The 21,089-nt window shown below is 37.5% G+C and overlaps 1 protein-coding gene across 1 annotated transcript in view; it reads right to left on the bottom strand.

The window, feature by feature from the left end:
• Window positions 1-21,089, bottom strand: part of LOC126281851 (nucleolar protein 6) — a 125,028-nt gene that overhangs the window by 41,230 nt on the left and 62,709 nt on the right. The window contains exons 11-14 of the mRNA XM_049981107.1: window positions 11,763-12,048; window positions 7,601-7,828; window positions 6,336-6,494; window positions 5,456-5,582 (exon numbers count right to left, since the gene is read on the bottom strand). Of these exons, the coding sequence (XP_049837064.1) occupies window positions 5,456-5,582; window positions 6,336-6,494; window positions 7,601-7,828; window positions 11,763-12,048 (800 nt within the window). The remainder of the gene's footprint in view (window positions 1-5,455; window positions 5,583-6,335; window positions 6,495-7,600; window positions 7,829-11,762; window positions 12,049-21,089) is intronic.

Here is a 21,089-nt window from a genome sequence, read left to right as displayed (position 1 = left end):
CTAACTACACAAGGAGTTAACTGCATTGAAAAAGGGCAAATCAAATACACAACTGTTTAAAATGTGTACTGCAACACACAATAGATACACTGAATATGATTGTGCAGTCAACTGAAACACTGGGGCATTAAACATGTTACCCTAGGATGCCCCTTGTTTTGAATCCATGCTCTTTACAGCCTATTACTTAACTGCTGTCTTCAAAGATTTCTTTTTTGGGTGGGTGGTGGGTGGGATTGATTTTCGGGGGGGGGGGGGGGGGGGGGCGTTAAGTGAAGTGCAATTGAAAGAATATAAGGACTTCTGGTCAAATACAGGGTAACATCAAAACCGCAGGAATAAATGGTAAATGTAAATGTGTGTGTGTGTGTGTGTGTGTGTGTGTGTGTGTGTGTGTGTGTGATGTTGCTAGAAAAAGAGTTAGTGCTTGAAAGATAGTGTGAATGCTGTTATATGTTTCTGCACTCAACATATCTATCTGCTATAGGTGAGCGGTTGTCTCTCTCTTATTTTCCTATTGCTCAATCCAGGAACATCCATTACTCTTCTTTACTTCGAATAGGAGGATAGGACTGAGACTGAGCTACTGTGAACAGTTCAATGATGTTCTCATCAGAATCGACAGCAAACAGCAATAGTGCAGGTACACATGCCTACGTCACAAGCAGAAGATGAAGAAGTAGAGAAAGTATATAAGTATACTGCATAGCTAATTCAGTATATAAAGGGAGATAGTAATCTAATAATCATGGGGGATTAGAACATGATAGACCTTGCCGTTGGTGGGGAGGCTTGCGTGCCTCAGCGATACAGATAGCCGTACCGGAGGTGCAACCACAACGGAGGGGTATCTGTTGAGAGGCCAGACAAACATATGGTTCCTGAAGAGAGGCAGCAGCCTTTTCAGTAGTTGCAGGGGCAACAGTCTGGATGATTGACTGATCTGGCCTTGTAACACTAAACAAAATGGCCTTGCTGTGCTGGTACTGCGAACGGCTGAAAGCAAGGGGAAGCTACAGCTGTAATTTTTCCCGAAGGCATGCAGCTTTACTGTGTGGATAAATGCTGATGCCGTCCTCTTGGGTAAAATATTCCGGAGGTAAAATAGTCCCCCATTCGGACCTCTGGGCGGGGACTACTCAGGAGGACGTCGTTATCAGGAGAAACAAAACTGGCGTTCTACAGATCGGAGCCTGGAATGTCAGATCCCTTAATTGTGCAGGTAGGTTAGAAAATTGAAAAAGGGATCTGGATAGGTTAAAGTTGGATATAGAAGGAATTAGTGAAGTTCGGTGGCACGAGGAAAAAGACTTTTGGTCAGGTGCATACAGGGTTATAAATACAAAATCAAATAGGGGTAATGCAGGAGTAGGTTTAATAATGAATAGGAAAATAGGAATGCGGGTAAGCCACTACGAACAGCACAGTGAACGCGTTGTTGTGGCCAAGATAGACACGAAGCCCATGCCTACTACAATAGTACAAGTCTATATGCCAACTAGCTCTGCAAATGACAAAGAAATTGAAGAAATGTATGATGAAATAAATGAAATTGAAGAAATGTATGATGAAATAAAAGAAATTGTTCAGATAGTGAAGGGAGATGAAAATTTAATAGTCACGGGTGACTGGAATTCTGTAGTAGGAATAGGGAGAGAAGGAAACGTACTAGGTGAATATGGATTGGGGGTAAGAAATGGAACAGGTAGCCGCCTAGTGGAATTTTGCACAGAGCACAACTTAATCATAGCTAACACTTGGTTCAAGAATCATAAAAGAAGATTGTATACATGGAAGAAGCCTGGAGATACTAAAAAGTATCAGATAGATTATATAATGGTAAGACAGAGATTTAGGAACCAGGTTTTAAATTGTAAGACATTCCCAGGGGCAGATGTGGACTCTGACCACTATCTATTGGTTATGAACTGTAGATTAAAACTGAAGAAACAGCAAAAAGGTGGGAGTTTAAGGAGATGGGACCTGGATAAACTGAAAGAACCAGAAGTTGTACAGAGTTTCAGGGAGAGCATAATGGAACAATTGACAGGAATAGGGGAAAGAAATACAGTAGAAGAAAAATGGGTAGCTTTGAGGGATAAAATAGTGAAGACAGCAGAGGATCAAGTAGGAAAAAAGACGAGGGCTAGTAGATACCCTTGGGTAACAGAAGAAATATTGAATTTAATTGATGAAAGGAGAAAATACTAAAATGCAGTAAATGAAGCAGGCTAAAAGGAATACAAATGTCTCAAAAATGAGATCGACAGGAAGTGCAAAATGGCTAAGCAGGCATGGCTAGAGGACAAATGTAAGGATGTAGAGGCTTATCTCACTAGAGGTAAGATAGATACTGCCTACAGGAAAGAATGACTTGTATGAATATCAAGAGCTCAGATGGGAACCCAGTTCTAAGCAAAGAAGGGAAAGCAGAAAGGTGCAAGGAGTATATAGAGGGTCTATACAAGGACGATGTACGTGAGGGCAATGTTATAGAAATGGAAGAGGATGTAGATGAAGATGAAATGGGAGATATGATACTGCGCGAAGAGTTTGATAGAGCACTGAAAGACCTAAGTCGAAACAAGGCCCCGGGAGTAGACAACATTCCATCAGAACTACTGACAGCCTGGGGAGAGCCAGTCCTGACAAAACTCTGCCATCTGGTGAGCAAGATGTATGAGACAGGCGAAATACCCTCAGACTTCAATAAGAATATAATAACTTCAATCTCAAAGAAAGCAGGTGTTGACAGATGTGAAAATTACTGAACTATCAGTTTAATAAGTCACACCTTCAAAATACTAAAGCGACTTATTTACAGACGAATGGGAAAACTGGTAGAAGCCGACCTTGGGGAAGATCAGTTTGGATTCCGTAGAAATATGTGAACACGTGAGGCAATACTGACCCTACAACTTATTTTAAAAGCTAGATTAAGAAAAGGCAAACCTACATTTCTAGCATTTGTAAACTTAGAGAAAGCTTTTGACAATGTTGACTGGAATACTCTCTTTCAAATTCTGAAGGTGGCAAGGGTAAAATACAGGGAGCGAAAGGCTATTTACAATTTGTACAGAAACCAGATGGCAGTTATAAGAGTCGAGGGACGTGAAAGGGAAGCAGTGGTTGGGAAGGGAGTGAGGCAGGGTTGTAGCCTCTCCCCGATGTTGTTCAATCTGTATATTGAGCACACAGTAAAGGAAACAAAAGAAAAATTCGGAGTAGGTATTAAAATCCATGGAGAAGAAATAAAAACTTTAAGGTTCGCCGATGACATTGTAATTCTGTCAGAGACAGCAAAGGACTTGGAAGAGCAGTTGAACGGAATGGACAATGTCTTGAAAAGAGGATATAAGATGAACATCAACAAAAGCAAAACAAGGATAATGGAATGTAGTCAAATTAAGTCGGGTGATGCTGAGGGAATTAGATTAGGAAATGAGACACTTAAAGTAATCAAGGAGTTTTGCTATTTGGGGAGCAAAATAACTGATGATGGTCAAAGTAGAGAGGATATAAAATGTAGAATGGCAATGGCAAGGAAAGCGTTTCCGAAGAAGAGAAATTTGTTAACATCGAGTACAGATTTAGGTGTCAAGAAGTCGTTTCTGAAAGTATTTGTATGGAGTGTAGCCACGTACGGAAGTGAAACATGGACGATAAATAGTTTGGACAAGAAGAGAATAGAAGCTTTCGAAATGTAGTGCTACAGAAGAATGCTGAAGATTAGATGGGTAGATCACATTACTAATGAGGAGGTATTGAATAGAATTGGGGAGAAGAGGAGTTTGTGGCACAACTTGACAAAAAGAAGGGACCAGTTGGTAGGACATGTTTTGAGGCATCAATGAATCACAAATTTAGCAGTGGAGGGCAGTGTGGAGGGTAAAAATCATAGAGGGAGACCAAAAGATGACTACACTAAGCAGAATGAGAAGGATGTAGGTTGCAGTAAGTACTGGGAGATGAAGACGCATGCACAGGATAAAGTAGCATGAAGAGCTGCATCAAACCAGTCTCAGGACTGAAGACCACAACAACAACAACAGTAGGGGAAAGGGGGAAGGGGTAAGAGGTAAGAGGTAAGAGGGAAGAGGGAAGGGACATGCTTGCTGGATTTGTTGACACAGAAAAAAAAAAAAAAAAAAATGTAAAATAGTGCAGTAGCTTAGCTACAGGAAATATACAATACAATATACACAAGAACCAAGAGAGAACAAAAGAATGGCAGTCAATGAATGAAGTGTTCAGACTAAAAGTAGTGTCAGATAGGAATGCTGTGCTTCTTTCCTACTGTTTAATCTGAACACAGAATAAACAATGACAAAAATAAAAGAAAGTTTCAAGGGTGGGACTGAAATTCAAGGTAAACGGATATCAATGATGAGATTAACTGATAACACTGACATCATCGGTGAAAGTAAAGAAGAATTACAGAATGTGTTGATGGGAATGGAAAATCTAATGAGTAAAGAATACAGATTGAGAGTAAACTGAAGAAAGATGAAAGTAATAAGGAGTAACAGAAATGAGATTAGCAATACATTTAACATCAAAACTGGTGATCATGAACTGGATGAAGCTGAGTAATTGAGGTACCTAGGATGCAAAATAACATATCATGTACGAAGAAAGGGGGACATAACAAGCAGATCAGCACTGGCAAAGACAGTGTTCTGACAAAAAACCACAGACTGTGGACACCAGGAAAGCAGAGAACAAGGCATCTGAGATGCAATGTTATGTAATTATATTGAAAATTAGATGGACTGGTAAGCTATGGACTGAGGTGATTCTCTGCAGAGCAGGCAAAGAAAGGAATGTGTAGAAAATACTGATAAGAAGATGGGACATGGTGATATGATACTTTTTAAGACATCACAGAAAATTTCCTTGGTACCAGAATGACCTGTACACATCAAAACTGCAGGGGAAGACAGAGATTGGAATATAACCAACAAATAATTAAGGATATAGGGTGCAAGTGCTACTCTAAGATGAAGAGAGTAACACAGCAGAGGAATTCATGACAAGTCACACCAAACCAGTTAGAGGACACAAAATTGCAAAAAAATAAATAATTAAATCTGGAACTAGCACTTTCCTCTTTCTATACCACTTACAAATCTTTCTTGAAATTGGGTACAATAGTGACAGGAACTGGGTGACATTCTTTCAAAAGAATCATGCCAGCAATTAAATTTAATACAAAACTGTCACAAAACCAAGTGTACTCCACAATATATTACTCCATTGAAATAATGCAATTCAGTGTCATGAATAAATGCAAGCAGCTAGAATTTCAAATTTATCGCTTTGATTGTGCAAAAAAAGTACTTACTAAAGAAAATCTGTATTGTCATTGTTTCTATTAATAAGACTATTTTGATTCAAATATGTGTTAATGCCACAAGCTAAAAATTACAACTCCAGACAGAAGCACAACTAATACCTTCAATAGGTAGTACCCATCGCGGAATATGCTTATGTGGTGAATCTTCAAGAAAAATATAACACAAGGAGCGGTCAGCACAAGTACTTCGTTGTAACTTGTGTGTTGTAGAAAGTGGAGGGAAAACCTGTAACATAAAGACATAGCAAACAAGATGCAAAATAACATGAAACTAATGACAGAACTTAGATTGGAGAGGAGGGGTAAAAAAAAGCACTTAAATGATTATTAATCAAAAGATAGAACACATGGGATGGATCTCTTTGCATCATCCAATAACAAGCCTATCTTCTAAATGAAGAGAATGATTTTCTCTCTTCCTTACATTCAGTCAACTTTTTGCTTCCTAATACCACATGGAATCATCACTGTATATTGTTTTAAATAATTATCTGCACTTTAACAACTGCACCACAAACCATAATCAATATAACTGCATAAACATTATTAGACAATTTATACCGTTAATGTTGAATATATGCAATCAACAAGATGATAATCAACAACACTTAATACTCCTATGAAGCTGACAGAATATCATTAATAAATATTTCTTCATACTGCAAAATTTAGTCACTGTATATCACAATAGATCATTTACACCCCTGAGGGAGAGCACAATTAAATATAGTAAATTTATTTTAATGCATAAAGAGACAGTGAGATCCTGAGAACTGGATAGTTGCAAGCGTTATCCAGCCCAAACTGCACACTAATGGTACTGGATGGAATAATAGGCAATAAATCTGTGAGAAATTATAAACAGCATAACAGTGTTATTTCACATCTTTGTTCTGGTGCACCTACTGCAAATTAATTTTAAATCTTAATGACACAATTTTACATTCAACTTGAAGATTCATATAATTGAAAAATTTACCTCACAGTAACGAAATACAGCTGAGTTGCCCTGCACAGTGCTTATTTCCAGAGGCAAATCTTTCAACTGTCGAAGCTGTTTTGTGAGTCCATCATATGAAGAGAGCACTGCTAGGGTTGCCTCCTCGCCTGTACCATATTCAAATTCAGCAGGTTTGATCTGTGAAAGCATTTATTTATAGAGATATTCATAAGATATGCACAATGCACTCTAAAAATTTAAAAAAGTGTATTTAACAAAATACCTCATTAGCGACCATATATTTAAAAATAAGTTAAAATGATAACTTAGTGCCCATTCCAAGAAGCTTAATGATACCCTGGAAGCTGGACTGGCAAAGGTATTTTGTCAATAGTGATAGAATTTTTTGTTAAAGAATTTTTTGTTAAAGACTCAACACTAATATAAACAAATTTGAAATTTCCTTTTAGACATCAATCAAGTGAAGTGTGCAACTGGATAATAGTGCATTTTCTAACAACACGTTATTACAGTGTACTGCAGTCAGTCAGTACAGTGAATAGTGAATAGTGTTCAGCATCTATCATTCCATGAACACACGAACTGAGTGAGAAAGCAGAAAGTACATGACAGTTCTGTTCAGCATTACTATTTATTATTTTGTCAAAATGTGTGCTAGCTCAAATAGGAAAATGATGGGGAAGTAAATTAGCCACATCCTTTTTTAGGAAACCATCTAGACATTTCCCTTAACCACTTAATGGAAATCACAGAAAACAAAACTGGATGGCAAGACAGGGGATCTGAATGCCACTCCACCCGAATGTGACTCCAGTGTCCTAACCATTATGCCAATTAATCACATCATTAGTTACAAATGCGCAACAGTTAAGCAGAGACATTTTACATGGTTTGCCTGATTCTTATTGGCACACACTGCCTGAAACAACAGGCACACCTAAGAGTTTAACAACCCACAAGTTTTGAGGCATAATAAACAAGCTTTGTAGAACAAGACAGAAATGAAACCAACTGAAAAAGACCAGAGAAACAGCACATTACAATTTTACAGTTCAGCTCAGAGATCAAGATAAACCAATACATGGCAGCAGTATGATAAGTCACCAAGACACATTAACGGTGAAAATAAAATACAATCTTTTGTATTTCTTGTATTACATATTTTGTCAGTACTATTTTGTTATCATTATTAAAGTTTAGTTCCAGTTTCATGGAAGTAAAAGTAATAACAATCTAATTGTAATTATGAGGAATATAAGAAAACCCCTGCAAATTGTCCTTACCTTCCGTGACTGTAAAACAGACTCCACTTGGTCTGCTATATAAGTAATGCTTGAAGTTGGATCAATCTGAAGATGCATATTCAAAATATATTCAACAATGAGGCGGCAAATAACTCTTTTGTCAGACAATGTAGCACCTATTTTCCATACAACGGCTTCTGCAATGCCTCCATCTTGGAAACGCCGCAATTCTGATTTGCTGCCCCAGAATTTTCTGAAATCTTCTGCCTAAGAAACGAATAGCAGATTATTATATCCTGGTCATATGGTAATATGACTTGGTAATAATACGGTTATCGGTGTCGCAATTTTATCAGCTATTCTGGCCCAGAGCATATTTACATGTTACTGTTTTATGTTTACATATTGATTCAATTTTTTAACTACCAAGCTCTAATTCTGTTAACCACAGCATGACAGACAGCGTAACCACAGAATTTATGTTTTACTGTTGTTTACAACATTTTTAACTGCTCCCGTAAAACTTCTTATGCTCACTATGTTAATTTGTACCCATTTTGTGTTAACATATCTATAATTAACCCATGATTTCCAATTTTACGAAACAATGTCAATGGAAAAAAACTGGCATAAAATGACACTGCTGTGGTTTTGTTTGCAAATGTTATGCAGTTAATTTTTTTTTTAATTTTCAAGCAGTGGGAGCTCTACTTAGCAGATCTAAATCGGTAAATGTGAGGATCAGAGTCAGTAAACGTCAGAACAACTTGTGGCAAAAGGTCCCGCCCCCCCCCTCCCCCTTGGGGGGGGGGGGGGGGGGCTTAGTTGCTGATGGGAGTAACTGTTTTGGTAGAAGTTGGGAGAAAGTGTCACTTCAAACAAACATTCACACATGTTTCATATCAGTTCAACCCTTAATTTCCAATATAGTATGCTATACAAAAAGTAGTACGTCGATGTCATTGTATACATATTGTTTCAGCGTTAACTTCACCCTAAGACTACAATCAAATGCTTAGGGAATCCGATCAACTGCTTAGGAAATCCACCTCCTAGCATTTGTAACTAATCATATTGCTTTGTTTTTGGTTCAAATCCACGAGAGAGAGAGAATGCTGCTTGTTTACTTTTATTTTGGCTGGACCAGTATCAGGGTACATGCTTATGTTCTGTGGCTGTGTAATTATTAGTGTGCCCAAAGATATTTTTGGAGGTTTACTGTAATATTTTGCTGACTTTTGACACATCCTTGCTGTTAGAGAAGATGCAGGGGGATTTATAAAACCAGCAATGTATTGACTAAATTGGCTGTGCCAACAAAGCTGTCCCTACAGACCAAGGCAAGTCGATTTCAATCGACACAACTGCTCCCATCAACCATCATGTCAAAAGTTAACTGTTTACACCATGAAGTGTTGTTCATCGCTTTGTGTAAATGATCAAAGTGCTGTGTTATTAGCTGTTTCTTTCAAATAGAAGTTTAGTGTTTTCTATCACACTTTCAATGGAAGAGATAGTAAAAGTTCTCAAATGAGTAGAAGTTCATTGCGGAACATGTGTTACATTAGCGCAGAGTTTAGGCATACCTGTGTCTATGCTGAACATCATCGTTAAAAACAGACTTCATTTTGCTAAGTGCAAATAACAGTGCGTGAAATTAAGAAAACTGACCAAGTGCAAGTAGGACTCGAGCTTTGAAGGTTCCATACAAACTAAATTATGGTGTAGATAGTTCATCGATCCCAGGAATTGAGAATCCTAACAATTTCTGTTATCGACATTGATACTGGCGAGATATTGGTGTAGGAAGTCCCAAGACTTTCGATACTGTTTTAATTTTAAGTTGAATGCCAGAAGCTCTGAGTGTTAAGAAAGTGTTCATAGAAAAGCCTGAGAGGAAAAAGAGAAGAGGTACAGGAAAAGGTGGCTTGAAGATATGGAGGAAAACCTCAAAGCAATGGGATTCAAAAATCAGAGAAGGAAAAGAATTGACAGAGAAGAATGAAGGTAGGTGACAAAGAAGGCCAAGGTTCTGCAAGGATTGCAGTGCTGACCAGTAAGTAAGTAAATAAAAAAGCCACATTGTTTTAAAAATGTAAAAACATTGCCCATGAACTACAGTGCCAATAACAAAGTATTGATAATAGCAGAACTATTCAAGAAGCAACTGACAGCTTTGAGGCAAGAATAAGAGCCTGTAAGAGGAAAGTTCTCCTTTGTTACCCAGTACATCAAAAAAGTAAATATAAAAATTTATGCAAAGTACAGAGTTCCACAGAACTGTAACCTTCGGATCCGGACATTATCCATGCCTTCAGAAATCACTTAGGAAAGACGTTCAAAAAGCGTAAAGTTTGATGGCAGCTGGAAAAAACCCAGCCTTCTTTAAAGTGTAAGTTTTAGACGCTTTGCTCCATATTGCCAAGTCAAAGACAGAGATTAAGGAGTCCTCCATCTCCAAATGCTTTCAAAAAACAGCATTAATTCAAGAAGATAAAGGAAATGGATCTGATATTCCAGATCTGAATAATAATGGTGACACTGAAACTTTAACTGCTTAGTCATGGAAGAAAGTTGCAGTCAGTGCATCCAGTGCAAGATTTCCTATACTTTAACAACAATTCTGTCACTGCTGCCTTTCATATGCAGGAAAATGACGATGGTGCAGGAAGAGATAGTGATAGTCATAGTGCTTATGAAAGTGGAGTTCCTTCTATCACACATTTAAATGCAGCAGTGTAGACAGTAAGAAAATATACTTCTGTTGTATTGTCAAAGCTTTCCATGATGCTTCTGAACTGATAAACCATACTGAAAAAATTCACAAAAAATTAAAACAACCCATGATTTTGAATTTTTTTGTTGGAAATTAGGAATTGCTTTACCTGTTTGTTGATTATGTCACATTTACGGAAGACCATCCACACTAAAGGTCAGTATAACAAATAAAAGTATTTATTAATGTTATATAAAGAATGTGCTTTAAAGACTAATGCTTGATATGCTAACAGCCCCAGCCTCTTCCCCATCCTGGAATCTTGGTTGTGGTTACAAACTGATATGTAGTATAGCCTGAAGTTAGATTTGAAGGTGACAATCTGGTTATGAATCGGTGAAGCCAACAATGTGAATGTAAAGTCAAGGTTGTGGTAATTTTTGATACTGCTGCATAGTCCAAACTCCGATGTTCACGCACTATATTTAATACATTTTGCAATATTTCACACACTTTCTGTTATAAATTCTAGTATATACGCTTTGCCCAACACATTAGCAGAATAAATTGCACTAAAATGATGGGTTTTAGAGAGATCTTCAATATGGTGCAACACTTAAACTGCATATTTCCACAGTACACAAGTCTAAATATGAAAATTATATGGCACTATAGCTTCATAAAAAGTTACCTCAACATGGCTACTCCTCAGTTTACGACTGTTTGTCTCTCTCCAAAACTCATAAATTTTAGTGTGATTTGCTGTGCCAAAGTGCCACGATATATCACATCAGTGACTAAACATAGTGTCAACTTCAGAAAACCTTGATCAGATAATAAACAAGTCTCCGATGAATACAGATAATAAACAAGTCTCTGATGAATATTTTGGTGCATATTATGTACTAATAACATGGATTAAGTATAGACATGCAATGGGAGAGGGATTCCATACATCAATTTTTCACTTTAAAAAAATTTCCCACCTTTTAATTTTTGCTACATTTTACACAATTTTTTAAAAAGCCCTTGACAGGTGTATAGTAAGATTTCACTGTATGTTTTGCTAATGCAAACACATACCAGATTTGATTATATAACTAAGAGCACATATTTTACACTCGCTTATTTGAATTAACTTTCTTTCTTGTTTTTATGTTAGCCTTGAACATTTACAAGACTTAAATATTTATTGAGGAAAAATTTAGCTGTTGGAGTTTGCCTTGTACAAATGAACATAAATTGAGTTAAGTAATAACAACACAAGTTGATAATTTCATAAAATTTCCATAAATTACAATAAAGAGATTATTTTTGTTCCTAAACATCAATCCTTTCATCTTGTCCCTAAAATAGAAGTGAATGAATAAAAGTTTAACCTTAATACTAAAAGTTTAACCTTAACACTAAAAGTTTAACCGTAATACTAAAAGTTTAAACTTAATACTAAAAGTTCAGCCTTAATACATAATGTGCTGACATTACCTCTGGAACATTAGCTTCAGGACCTCTGTCAAGGATACTGTAAGCATGCGATGGGTTAAGCCTCAATCCAAACACTAGATGAGGTTCATCAAGAGGTGGCTTCTGCCTTGGGTTCCAAGTCTTTGAAGCACCTAAACTGACTCCCAACGACAATATACGAGATCCAAGGGCTCTTCGTATTAGAGGAAGAATCAGTGCCAACGCCAAAGGTCTCACTTGTCCTAACCAGTCTAGTTGCTTACTTTTGGGGCTTTGAGTTGACACAACGCTTTCCATATCTCTCACACTGCAATATAAACAACATTTCAGTACTATCCTTTTCACATTTAGTAATAAATTTAACATCAATTCAGGATAATTTTACTTTAGAAAAGATAATGGAAATGGTGGGACATTTGAGAGTGTAGGAAAGCAACAGTTTCGCAACATTTTACTAAAATGAAAGGACATCATACTAAACATGTAAATGTCTGTTTCAGTTTATACACATGACAGGGGGAAAGTTGAGGGGGGGGGGGGGTCGGGGGGGTTAGAGGTGGATGGTGATTAGGAAGAAGAAAAGGGGGGGGGGGGGGGAGCAAATGAAAAATACAGCTCTTAACTCCAGGAAAAATTATGCTATATGAAATTAATTTCATTCTTCATGACCGAGACAACAGTTAACAATACTTTCATTATTTTTCCCATAGTTGTGAGAACATAGTGGGGCTTAGCTATTTTTATTGTAAAAATATCATACACACGTTGACGGGATACAAAACTCCCAATACAAGCACCACAAAATCCTGCAGACAATAGACTGAATAAGATGGCACTCTATAGTTCACAAATGACTGCACTTGGCTCAGGTCAAGGCATAAACAAGGTACGCATAGTTGCTCGTTCAAAATGACACTTGTGGTACATTCACACACATGCTTTGCACTAAAAAGAATCGTGTATCCTGCAAATTATTTCTCTCACTAATGTAGAATTTGTTGCTTACCACCACCATCAGTAATAATTCACAACAAATAGAATAAAAATTTACTAATTAACTTGCAACGATCATGTTTAACACTTGAATTGCCTACGACATTCACAGCTGTAAGAGAATGCATGCATGAAATAGGAGTGAAGAACAAGTCTGAATTGCATGCCATTGTTTGTAACACCAAGGATAGTTAATAAATTGGACTCTTAATCACGAGGGAGCAACATTCAGATCTCAGACTAGTTACAGAGATGTCCCGAAATCACTTCAGGCCAATGTTGGGATGGTGTCTTTAAATAACCAACATCTTCTTAGTTCACCACCTTTTCCAAGTGAGCTAATTACTGTCTCAAACAGAGCTGGACAAAATCTATGCAAATAAGGAATAATGAGTACAAATAAAAATTATTATTTGTGAACAACAGATAAAAATATTTATTTGAATGACTACTCACTTACACGAATAAAAATATTTATTCAATTTTTATGAAGAAAGGGGAGCACGAATAAAAGATAATTTTTTAACAAATAATTATATAAGATTAGATCTTCTGGAAACTGTCTTTATTTCAGGATAACCACAGACTTCAATCAAGATCTTCTTCAGTAAAAGTTTGAAAAATCATAAATTCTGCTCTAGATTTTGGTGAATAACTTTGCTATGGTACCCTGTCAGTTTCAGCTCATGAATCTGATTCAAATTCGAGAACTAATTTTCTTTTTCTGTCACACTTTCATTTTCAGAATCGTCACCCAATTCCTGCAACACTTCTTGACTATATGTTTGAAGTTTGTTGAAAGCCTCCCTTGATCAGGGACAATTAATGCGGGTGAACAACTCATTTTTGAACAGTGTGAAAAACGGTGCTGCAACAGCTGTATGTTCTCCCTTTGGTACAGAAAGATGACAAAAGTCTTTGCACCCTCTTATGTAGAATCACAAAGCATGGAACGAGAAGTCCATAATATGTCCTGTAGTATTCCACAGCTTGAACAATAGTGCCTGAACACATTACAACCTCTTTTATGCATTCATGCTCAGTGCCGCTTACAAAATTTTTGAAACTCAAAACTCTATGTAGCTGCATCAAACTACCTCATATAAATAAATTTGTACAAAGTATTTCACCTTTTAATGCTATGGCTGGTCCAAGTTTGTCCTAAAACACTTTCAATTATTTCACATGGTTTTCCACGTCTATCTAGCTGGATTTCACAAAGCTTTACATTTTTGTATTGTTTTGGGATGTACTTCAAATTATGCTATATATATTCTCCATTTTCAGCATTTTAGTATCACTTCGGGAATCACACAAATTTAGTGTATGTGCAGCACAAGGAAAGCGTTCTGGCAACTGGATGCCATATTCTGTGATATTTGCACTTTCACTGAAACAGAAATACTCTAACACTTCTAGATGACCATCTTGATCACAGTCGTGATCATCATCTTCATCTGTCAAATCTCTCTCTGACTCCACTTAACTACTGACAGAGACAACAAACACTTTTAATACTTTTACAAAATTGCTTCTATTATAAGCTACAGTTGCAACAGCTCTTTCTGGGTCCAAACTGGAGTGTCTGTGAATTTCATCTAGCATTGTGACTTCACAATGTAGGTATGAGTTCCAGAAACTCTCCACCATGCTTATGTTTTGGATGTCTAACAAGGTTATCAGTTCGATGGATCATAACCCAAAAAACTAATTTTACAGCATAACTAGGTGGCAAAAATTATACATATATACCAGAGTGAATGTTTTTAATCCATAATGGGGAGTAACTCAGGATGGAGATGAGACATAGCAAAATGTTTTAGGTGGCAAAGAGGGTCACGCATTGCTACTACCAGCTGTGACCTTGTATGTGATTTTCATGATGGTTTGGGAGTGTAAGTGATTTTTTTTAATGGGAACCTTAATATTTAACACAAGATTTGAAAAGAGCTGCAAATTTTACATATAAAATGATACATCATTCAAGGTCATAGCTCGTACAATAAAGGTCAAATATGGAAATATGTTTTTAGTTCTAGTAGGGATTAATTTAGAATAGAGGAGGGATACAGCAAAATATAATGCTAGATACAAACTGAAAGGGGATCCTGAGATACAAGAGGCAAGAGGAGTCATTCAACGACTTGTAAATAAATGATCTATTTTTTATTTATGTTAGTTCTGTCTTGCAAATGCCACAACATTTATACACTGTGATGTATTTATTTTTGCGAATAAACACATTAATTACAACTTGAAGTTCAAATCTCTGTTTGGTCTTTCGAAATACGATGTCACAAATGAGGATTTCCACTAAACAAAACCCAGTCTTCGAATGATGTTTGATAATTACCTTTAAAATCATGGTTAATGGTAATGATATGTAACCCTTATACCCCTTTCTGTTTGCATCTAACATTGTATTTTGCTGTACCCCTCCTCTATTCTGAATTAATACCTACTAGAACTAAAAGCATATTTGCATTTTTGACCTTGACTGAACGTTTTCATGACCTTGAATAACATATCATTTTATACGTAAATCTGATGCTCTTTTCAAATTGTAAATCAGACATTAGGGTTCCCATTTTAAAAAATCGCCTTGAAAATCACACTCAAGGACATGGCCATTAGCAGCAAAGTGTGACCCTCTTTTCCACCAACAATTTTTACGTAACACACTTTGCTGTATTTCATCTCTATCTTGACTTATTCCACATTACAGATTAAAATGGTCCACCCTCTATATTCTTCATCTTACAATAATATCTTTTTACTGCAACTTGTTCCTGATGGAAATGTTTATTTCTCTGGTAAGTGTCCTTCAGCCAATTATGTTTAATCTGAAATGTTTAAATTGTTTAGCATTTCAGTAAAAAGAGCCACTCAGATAGCTGGACATGTTAAAGCTGGGGCCGGTTAAAGCTGGGCAGGGAGGTGTGCAGGCCACAGATCAAATCTGCCCGGCAATTTAATGATGAAGGTCGGTGTGCCGACCAACCTGCATACGGTTTTTTGGGCTGTTTTCCACATCCCACCTGGTTAATATGGGATTGGTGCTCCAGTCCCACCTCAGTTACATGATTTTGCAAACAGTTCCACACTTTTGCTCATTTTGACAAGAATAACTCTACATGTAGCCACTTGGGATACGCATATTCCATCCCATGGGGTAATAGGGTGGTGACAGGAAGGGCATCTGGCCACCCCTTGAATTAGCCGTGCCAATCCTGCATCAATGTAGGATGTGTGCAGATGAAGAAGAGGCATTTCAATAAAAAGTTGGTCTTGAATAGCATTCAAGAAAATCATGGAACGGACAAAAACTTAGCAAGATCACTGTCAAATGTATCTCATGAAACATAATTGGACGATTCATCATTATTTGTAAATGTGAGTCTTCTTTGACCTTGTTTACCTCCTTAGTGTAAGCACAGTACTATTCAGCAGCTTGTTCCTCTCGCTTTCATTTCAAGTGGTTCAAAAACTTCAACACTGAATTAGTACGTCCATTAATTCAAACCATCTTAGGTGAGCAACCCTTACTTATAAATAGTCACAATACATTCGCTGTTTGGACTTTCAGTTTCAAGCCTGAAAAACTTACAGTTGAGTAGAAACAGTGATGATGGTGAATCATTTTTATCTAAGTTGCTTATGACAGTTTTAATCGACTTTAGATTTAAAGAATGTTGAGTATTAGCAGCCAGCACATGCTTATTCTGTTTACTCATTTTGAAGCACTAGAGATAGGAAAGAACTGCGTTGTTATGTGAAGCGGATCCACATCCATTAACTTTAGAAATCTTGGTGCAACTGAGGAAGGCAGTTCAGTTTGTCTCTGTCGGCTGCATTTTCATCTTTTCCTAGTTACACACAGTGCTTCCACAATGGAAAGGAGAGGAAGTACTTCCAAATGCAGGGGTCAGTTGAATTGTGCTGTATTGGTAGTGTTAACTGCCAAAGCCATTCATCTATGTTATGCTTATTATTACATAAAGTAAATAAAGTTCTGGTTGGTTTTGGACACTATAGTGCTTAACTGGGCATCCTAATGAAGAAAGCATTCTTATGGCCTCTGAACTGACTTTACCAGTTTGTCACAATGGTACCTGTAGTTTAATATGGACTCCCAACATAGGTGCAAAGTGGTATTTTTCACATGTACAAATAATTTCCAGAGGTGGAAATAAACGATAAGTGACAGAAAAATCCTAGGACTTACTGAGAATAAAGTTCATGGCTTTTCTGTTTGTAGTCTGGCACTTACCCACTAAGCCATCAAGTCATACCACCTAAACATGCATTAATTATGCATTTATCCAACAGAAAGCTCAGGAACAAACACTTATAGGTGACAGTGCTGATCAGAAAATACACCAAGTAAATGCTGTTGTAGCCTACGTATTTGTTAGTTTTGAGATAAATAATAAATAACAATTAATTATTTGTATTTATGGAGACGAATAACCCCTTTATCCACAAATTAAAAAAAAATTATCTTCCATTTGAAAAATTATCTAGGGATAAATTTGTTCAAATAATGCCCTTCTTTGTCCTCCTATGATAACATCATTTACTTCTTTCTTCATCTGTCTTATTTCCCTCTTTCTCCTGTCTTAATTTTTCTCTTTTCTTCTGCTCTTTCACTGGTCTTCTATTTTTTTTTTATTTTACCTTTCATCAGCCATCTATGCATGCACAGATCCGACTAAATGTTTTCTAGCTTGTCAGTTCTCTCAAACACGATAAATTTTCTATCTTCAGACATGTTTCATTAACTCCTCCGTATTTCCAATTTCATCTGCTGACTTTTTTTTCTATTCATAATAAATTAGCACACTGCTCTTCAATGTGTACTTATTCTTCTCCTTCTTCAATTTGTCCATTAATGGATGTTGGCAACCACACAATGCATCTTTATTCTATGAACTGCAATATGTAGCAGTTGGTCTGCACTTGGTAATTTATACACCTTCCTCAAAAGTATGTTAAGATTTCCTTCCAGCATACTTCCACACTATCCACTTCAGCCTGCATTCTCCTGGTAAAAATGAGGTAGAGAATCTCATACATTCTTACTCACGCCATTACTGTCACCTATAAGAGCACATTTTTGCATTAGATACAGCTATTTCAGTTATCTTTCATTTTTATGTAATTTGCCAAACTGTTAGTTCTGGGATAAACTGGCTAATTAATTTATGAAAGCAATTTAAAAAACATTTTCATGGCAATACACAAGATTGTATATACAAGTCAGAACACATTTGTCTAAAATACTGTCACAAAATGCTAACGATCACAGTTTAAAATTTTAAATTAACTTCATAGTTATTTCAATAAAATTCAATTTAAACAATGAAAAGCACTCAGTCACCATTGACAGAGGGCCCTGAACAGTACATTTGTACTTTAACAATACCCAGAAAACTGCAGTTTGGGAACTTCAGTCTTCTTCAGAGTACATATACTACCGTAGTGGAACAGTCTGTAGCTACATTAAGGTAGAAGTCCTGTCAGTGGAATTGGATGAGATGAACAAAGTTTAGGGGGGAGAAGAAATGGAAGGGAGAGGTAAGAACTAGGAAAGGAACGGACAAGAAGAAGTGGGAGAGAAATATGGCACCAACAAAAGCTCATTTGGGTGTAAACAGAAGTGATGGCATGATGCACACTGCGAAAAGGACAGAGAAGATGGGAGTGTGGGTGGGGGATAAAACAAGACAGTGATGAATAGAAGAGACTGAATTAAAGATACTGAGGTCAGTGGGATTGCAGGATCAAAATATGTGTTATTGGCCCAATTACCACTAAGACTGCCATGAGATGTACTCAGAAACTGGGTGGTCAACCTAACAAGGACAAGTTTGACTCCCTAAAAGCAGAAGATGCCAGTGAATACCACATGGCCAACTTTAACAGCTGATTTACATCTCAAGCCATCGTTCCTCCTCCACCTTCATACCCCCGCACACCACACTAGAAAAACGTAACTGCTTCTTTAAATAGCATGGGTGAGAATTGCCCCTCAAATAAGTAGTTTACAACCACAATCCTCCTGGCCTCAGTCTCTATTAGTCCCTGTACCTCATCCTCCTCAGCCCGTCTCCTGTTCCCATACTCCTTTTCTCTCAAATTCTAATGAACTTCTTTACTCTGGCTCCATTTTAATCTGATTCAGAAATTTATGAGTCAAAGAATCTTTATACTATTCTCTTTCAATTATTTTCCTCTTTCCTATCCTGCAACTCTTCCTTAATGCCCACTGCTCTTTTCCCAAGTCACCACAAGAAACACACCCCTACCCAAGCCTGCTCCAGCTCTGCCTAATGCTATATAAAGTAACTATTTCCTTCTTCTGCTGCCCTGCATTCTTTCAGCCCTTGCCCCTCCCCTCCCTTCATCACTCCTTTCTATTTTGCTTGTTCAATGTGCTCCAACCAACATGACCAATGTCAGAATGGTGAAACTTTATGTATGAGTATGACTCCAGAGAAGAAATTAAGTTCATAAGCTCATCTGTCATCTTACAGCTTTTATATGCCTATGGACTGCACATCATCTCCATTACATGATGAATGGATAATTAAACTTGCTCCATTAACTGCTGCTTGCTTCTTGGCACTTATGCAAATCATTTCATATTTCAGAATTAAGTATGTTTTTCTTTTTTTTTTTCCTCTTGACACTGATATTACATTATGGCAGGGTTGGCCATGGTGTACCAAACCACACAGGATCCCAATGTATGATGCATGTGGAGGCCAAGGTTCAGGCTTTCTCAGGTTTGATCAGTCCTTCTCGGAAGTACTTGGTACATCTGAAAATTACATTTAGTTTGTGCTGCTGTTTTCACAACCATTTACACTTTGAGCAGGCTCCTGAACTAATAGCTCACCATAATTTTTGGACAAAGCATTTAATATAATTTCTGATGATGTTTCATACTTGCCATCAGATTTAAAAATGTATTTTTGCCAACATATCAAGGGTAAATTGAAGTCACCTCCAACTATAATTATATAAGTCGGGGTCCCTACTTGTGATGAGACTGAAGTTTACTTTCAACTGTACAGCAATTGTATCATCTGAGTTGGAGGTTTGTAAAATGAACCAATTATTAATTTACTCAGGAAGTCAAGTCTAATAGCTACTAATACTAACCCATAAACACTACCTACTTTAGTTTCATTAGAAGATAAACTACTTCTAACATCAACAAAAAGTGGGCTCCTGAAGTAACTGCACAAAGTAATTTTTGAAGAAAGCACAAACTGTATTTAAACACTGTTAAGTGCTTTGCAAATTTCAGCTGAACTTGTCTCCAGGGTTAGCCAGGTTTCACTACCTATAACTATTTGAGCTTCAGTGCTTTCTATTCTGCTTGGAGCTATGGTTCTTTCCCAACACAGCTACGAAGATCAGTAATAACTGTTGTTATATCTACCCTCTTCCTGTGTTCATACTTCGCAACTGAATCCCTTTATGCGCCTTTCCCAAGACCCTCTAAGCTAAAAAAAAATCACCCAGTCCACTCAACACAGCCTCTGCTACCCATGTAGCTGCCTCCTGCATGTAGGAGACATCAGACCTATTGTCTGACCTAATAAGCAGAACCTGAAACAACAGCACACTATGGCACAAGCCAAGAAATCTGCAACCACAATGGTCACAGAACCATCTGGGCCTCTGATTCAGACCCTCCACTAAACTCTGTAATAAACGTCTGCAGTTGTTCCTGTCAATTATGCTACAAAGGTGAGCTTTGTCATCATCTCACTAGCAAAACTGTCAGTCTTTACTACTTCAGCTGGCCGCCTCAAACCAGAGACAATCTCTTCTGATCCAAAGCAACACACACAGATAGTACCAGCATGAGCCACCACCAGCAACTGGCAACACCCTGTACTCCTTGTGGCACATGGAAGCACTCATTCCACATCTGGAATGACTCTTCCTGGTATGCACACAGAGTGCACAATGTACTTCTTCCCCTCCCTTGGCAGCCATATCCGTAAGCGGCCCAATTACGCACCTGAACTGGACTACCAACTACCATTAAATCCACTCTCGGTGAACACCCAGATCTTGTGGGCTGAGAAGCTTCCTCTGGAACAGGGTGACGAACTAAATCTGGGTCTGGGTCTCTGTCAGCCACAGACAGTGCCTGGTAACTGTTTGTCAGATCAACCAGGTGTGCTCTTCAATCCCCACCCCCACCCCGGAAAGTCTTTAGCTGCCTGCTACACCTTGCAACACCTCCAACTCAACCTCAGATAAAGAGTTGTTCTCAATATGGGCAGTAGTGGACAAACCGGAGGACACGAGAGACATGCTGGATGTGCCTCCCAC

The sequence above is a fragment of the Schistocerca gregaria genome, chromosome 7 (genome assembly GCF_023897955.1).
Source record: "Schistocerca gregaria isolate iqSchGreg1 chromosome 7, iqSchGreg1.2, whole genome shotgun sequence".
Classification (NCBI taxonomy): Eukaryota; Metazoa; Arthropoda; class Insecta; order Orthoptera; family Acrididae; genus Schistocerca; species Schistocerca gregaria.
The sequence above is the reverse complement of the archived record's forward strand: the minus strand, read 5'-3'. Positions and strand labels throughout refer to the sequence as shown.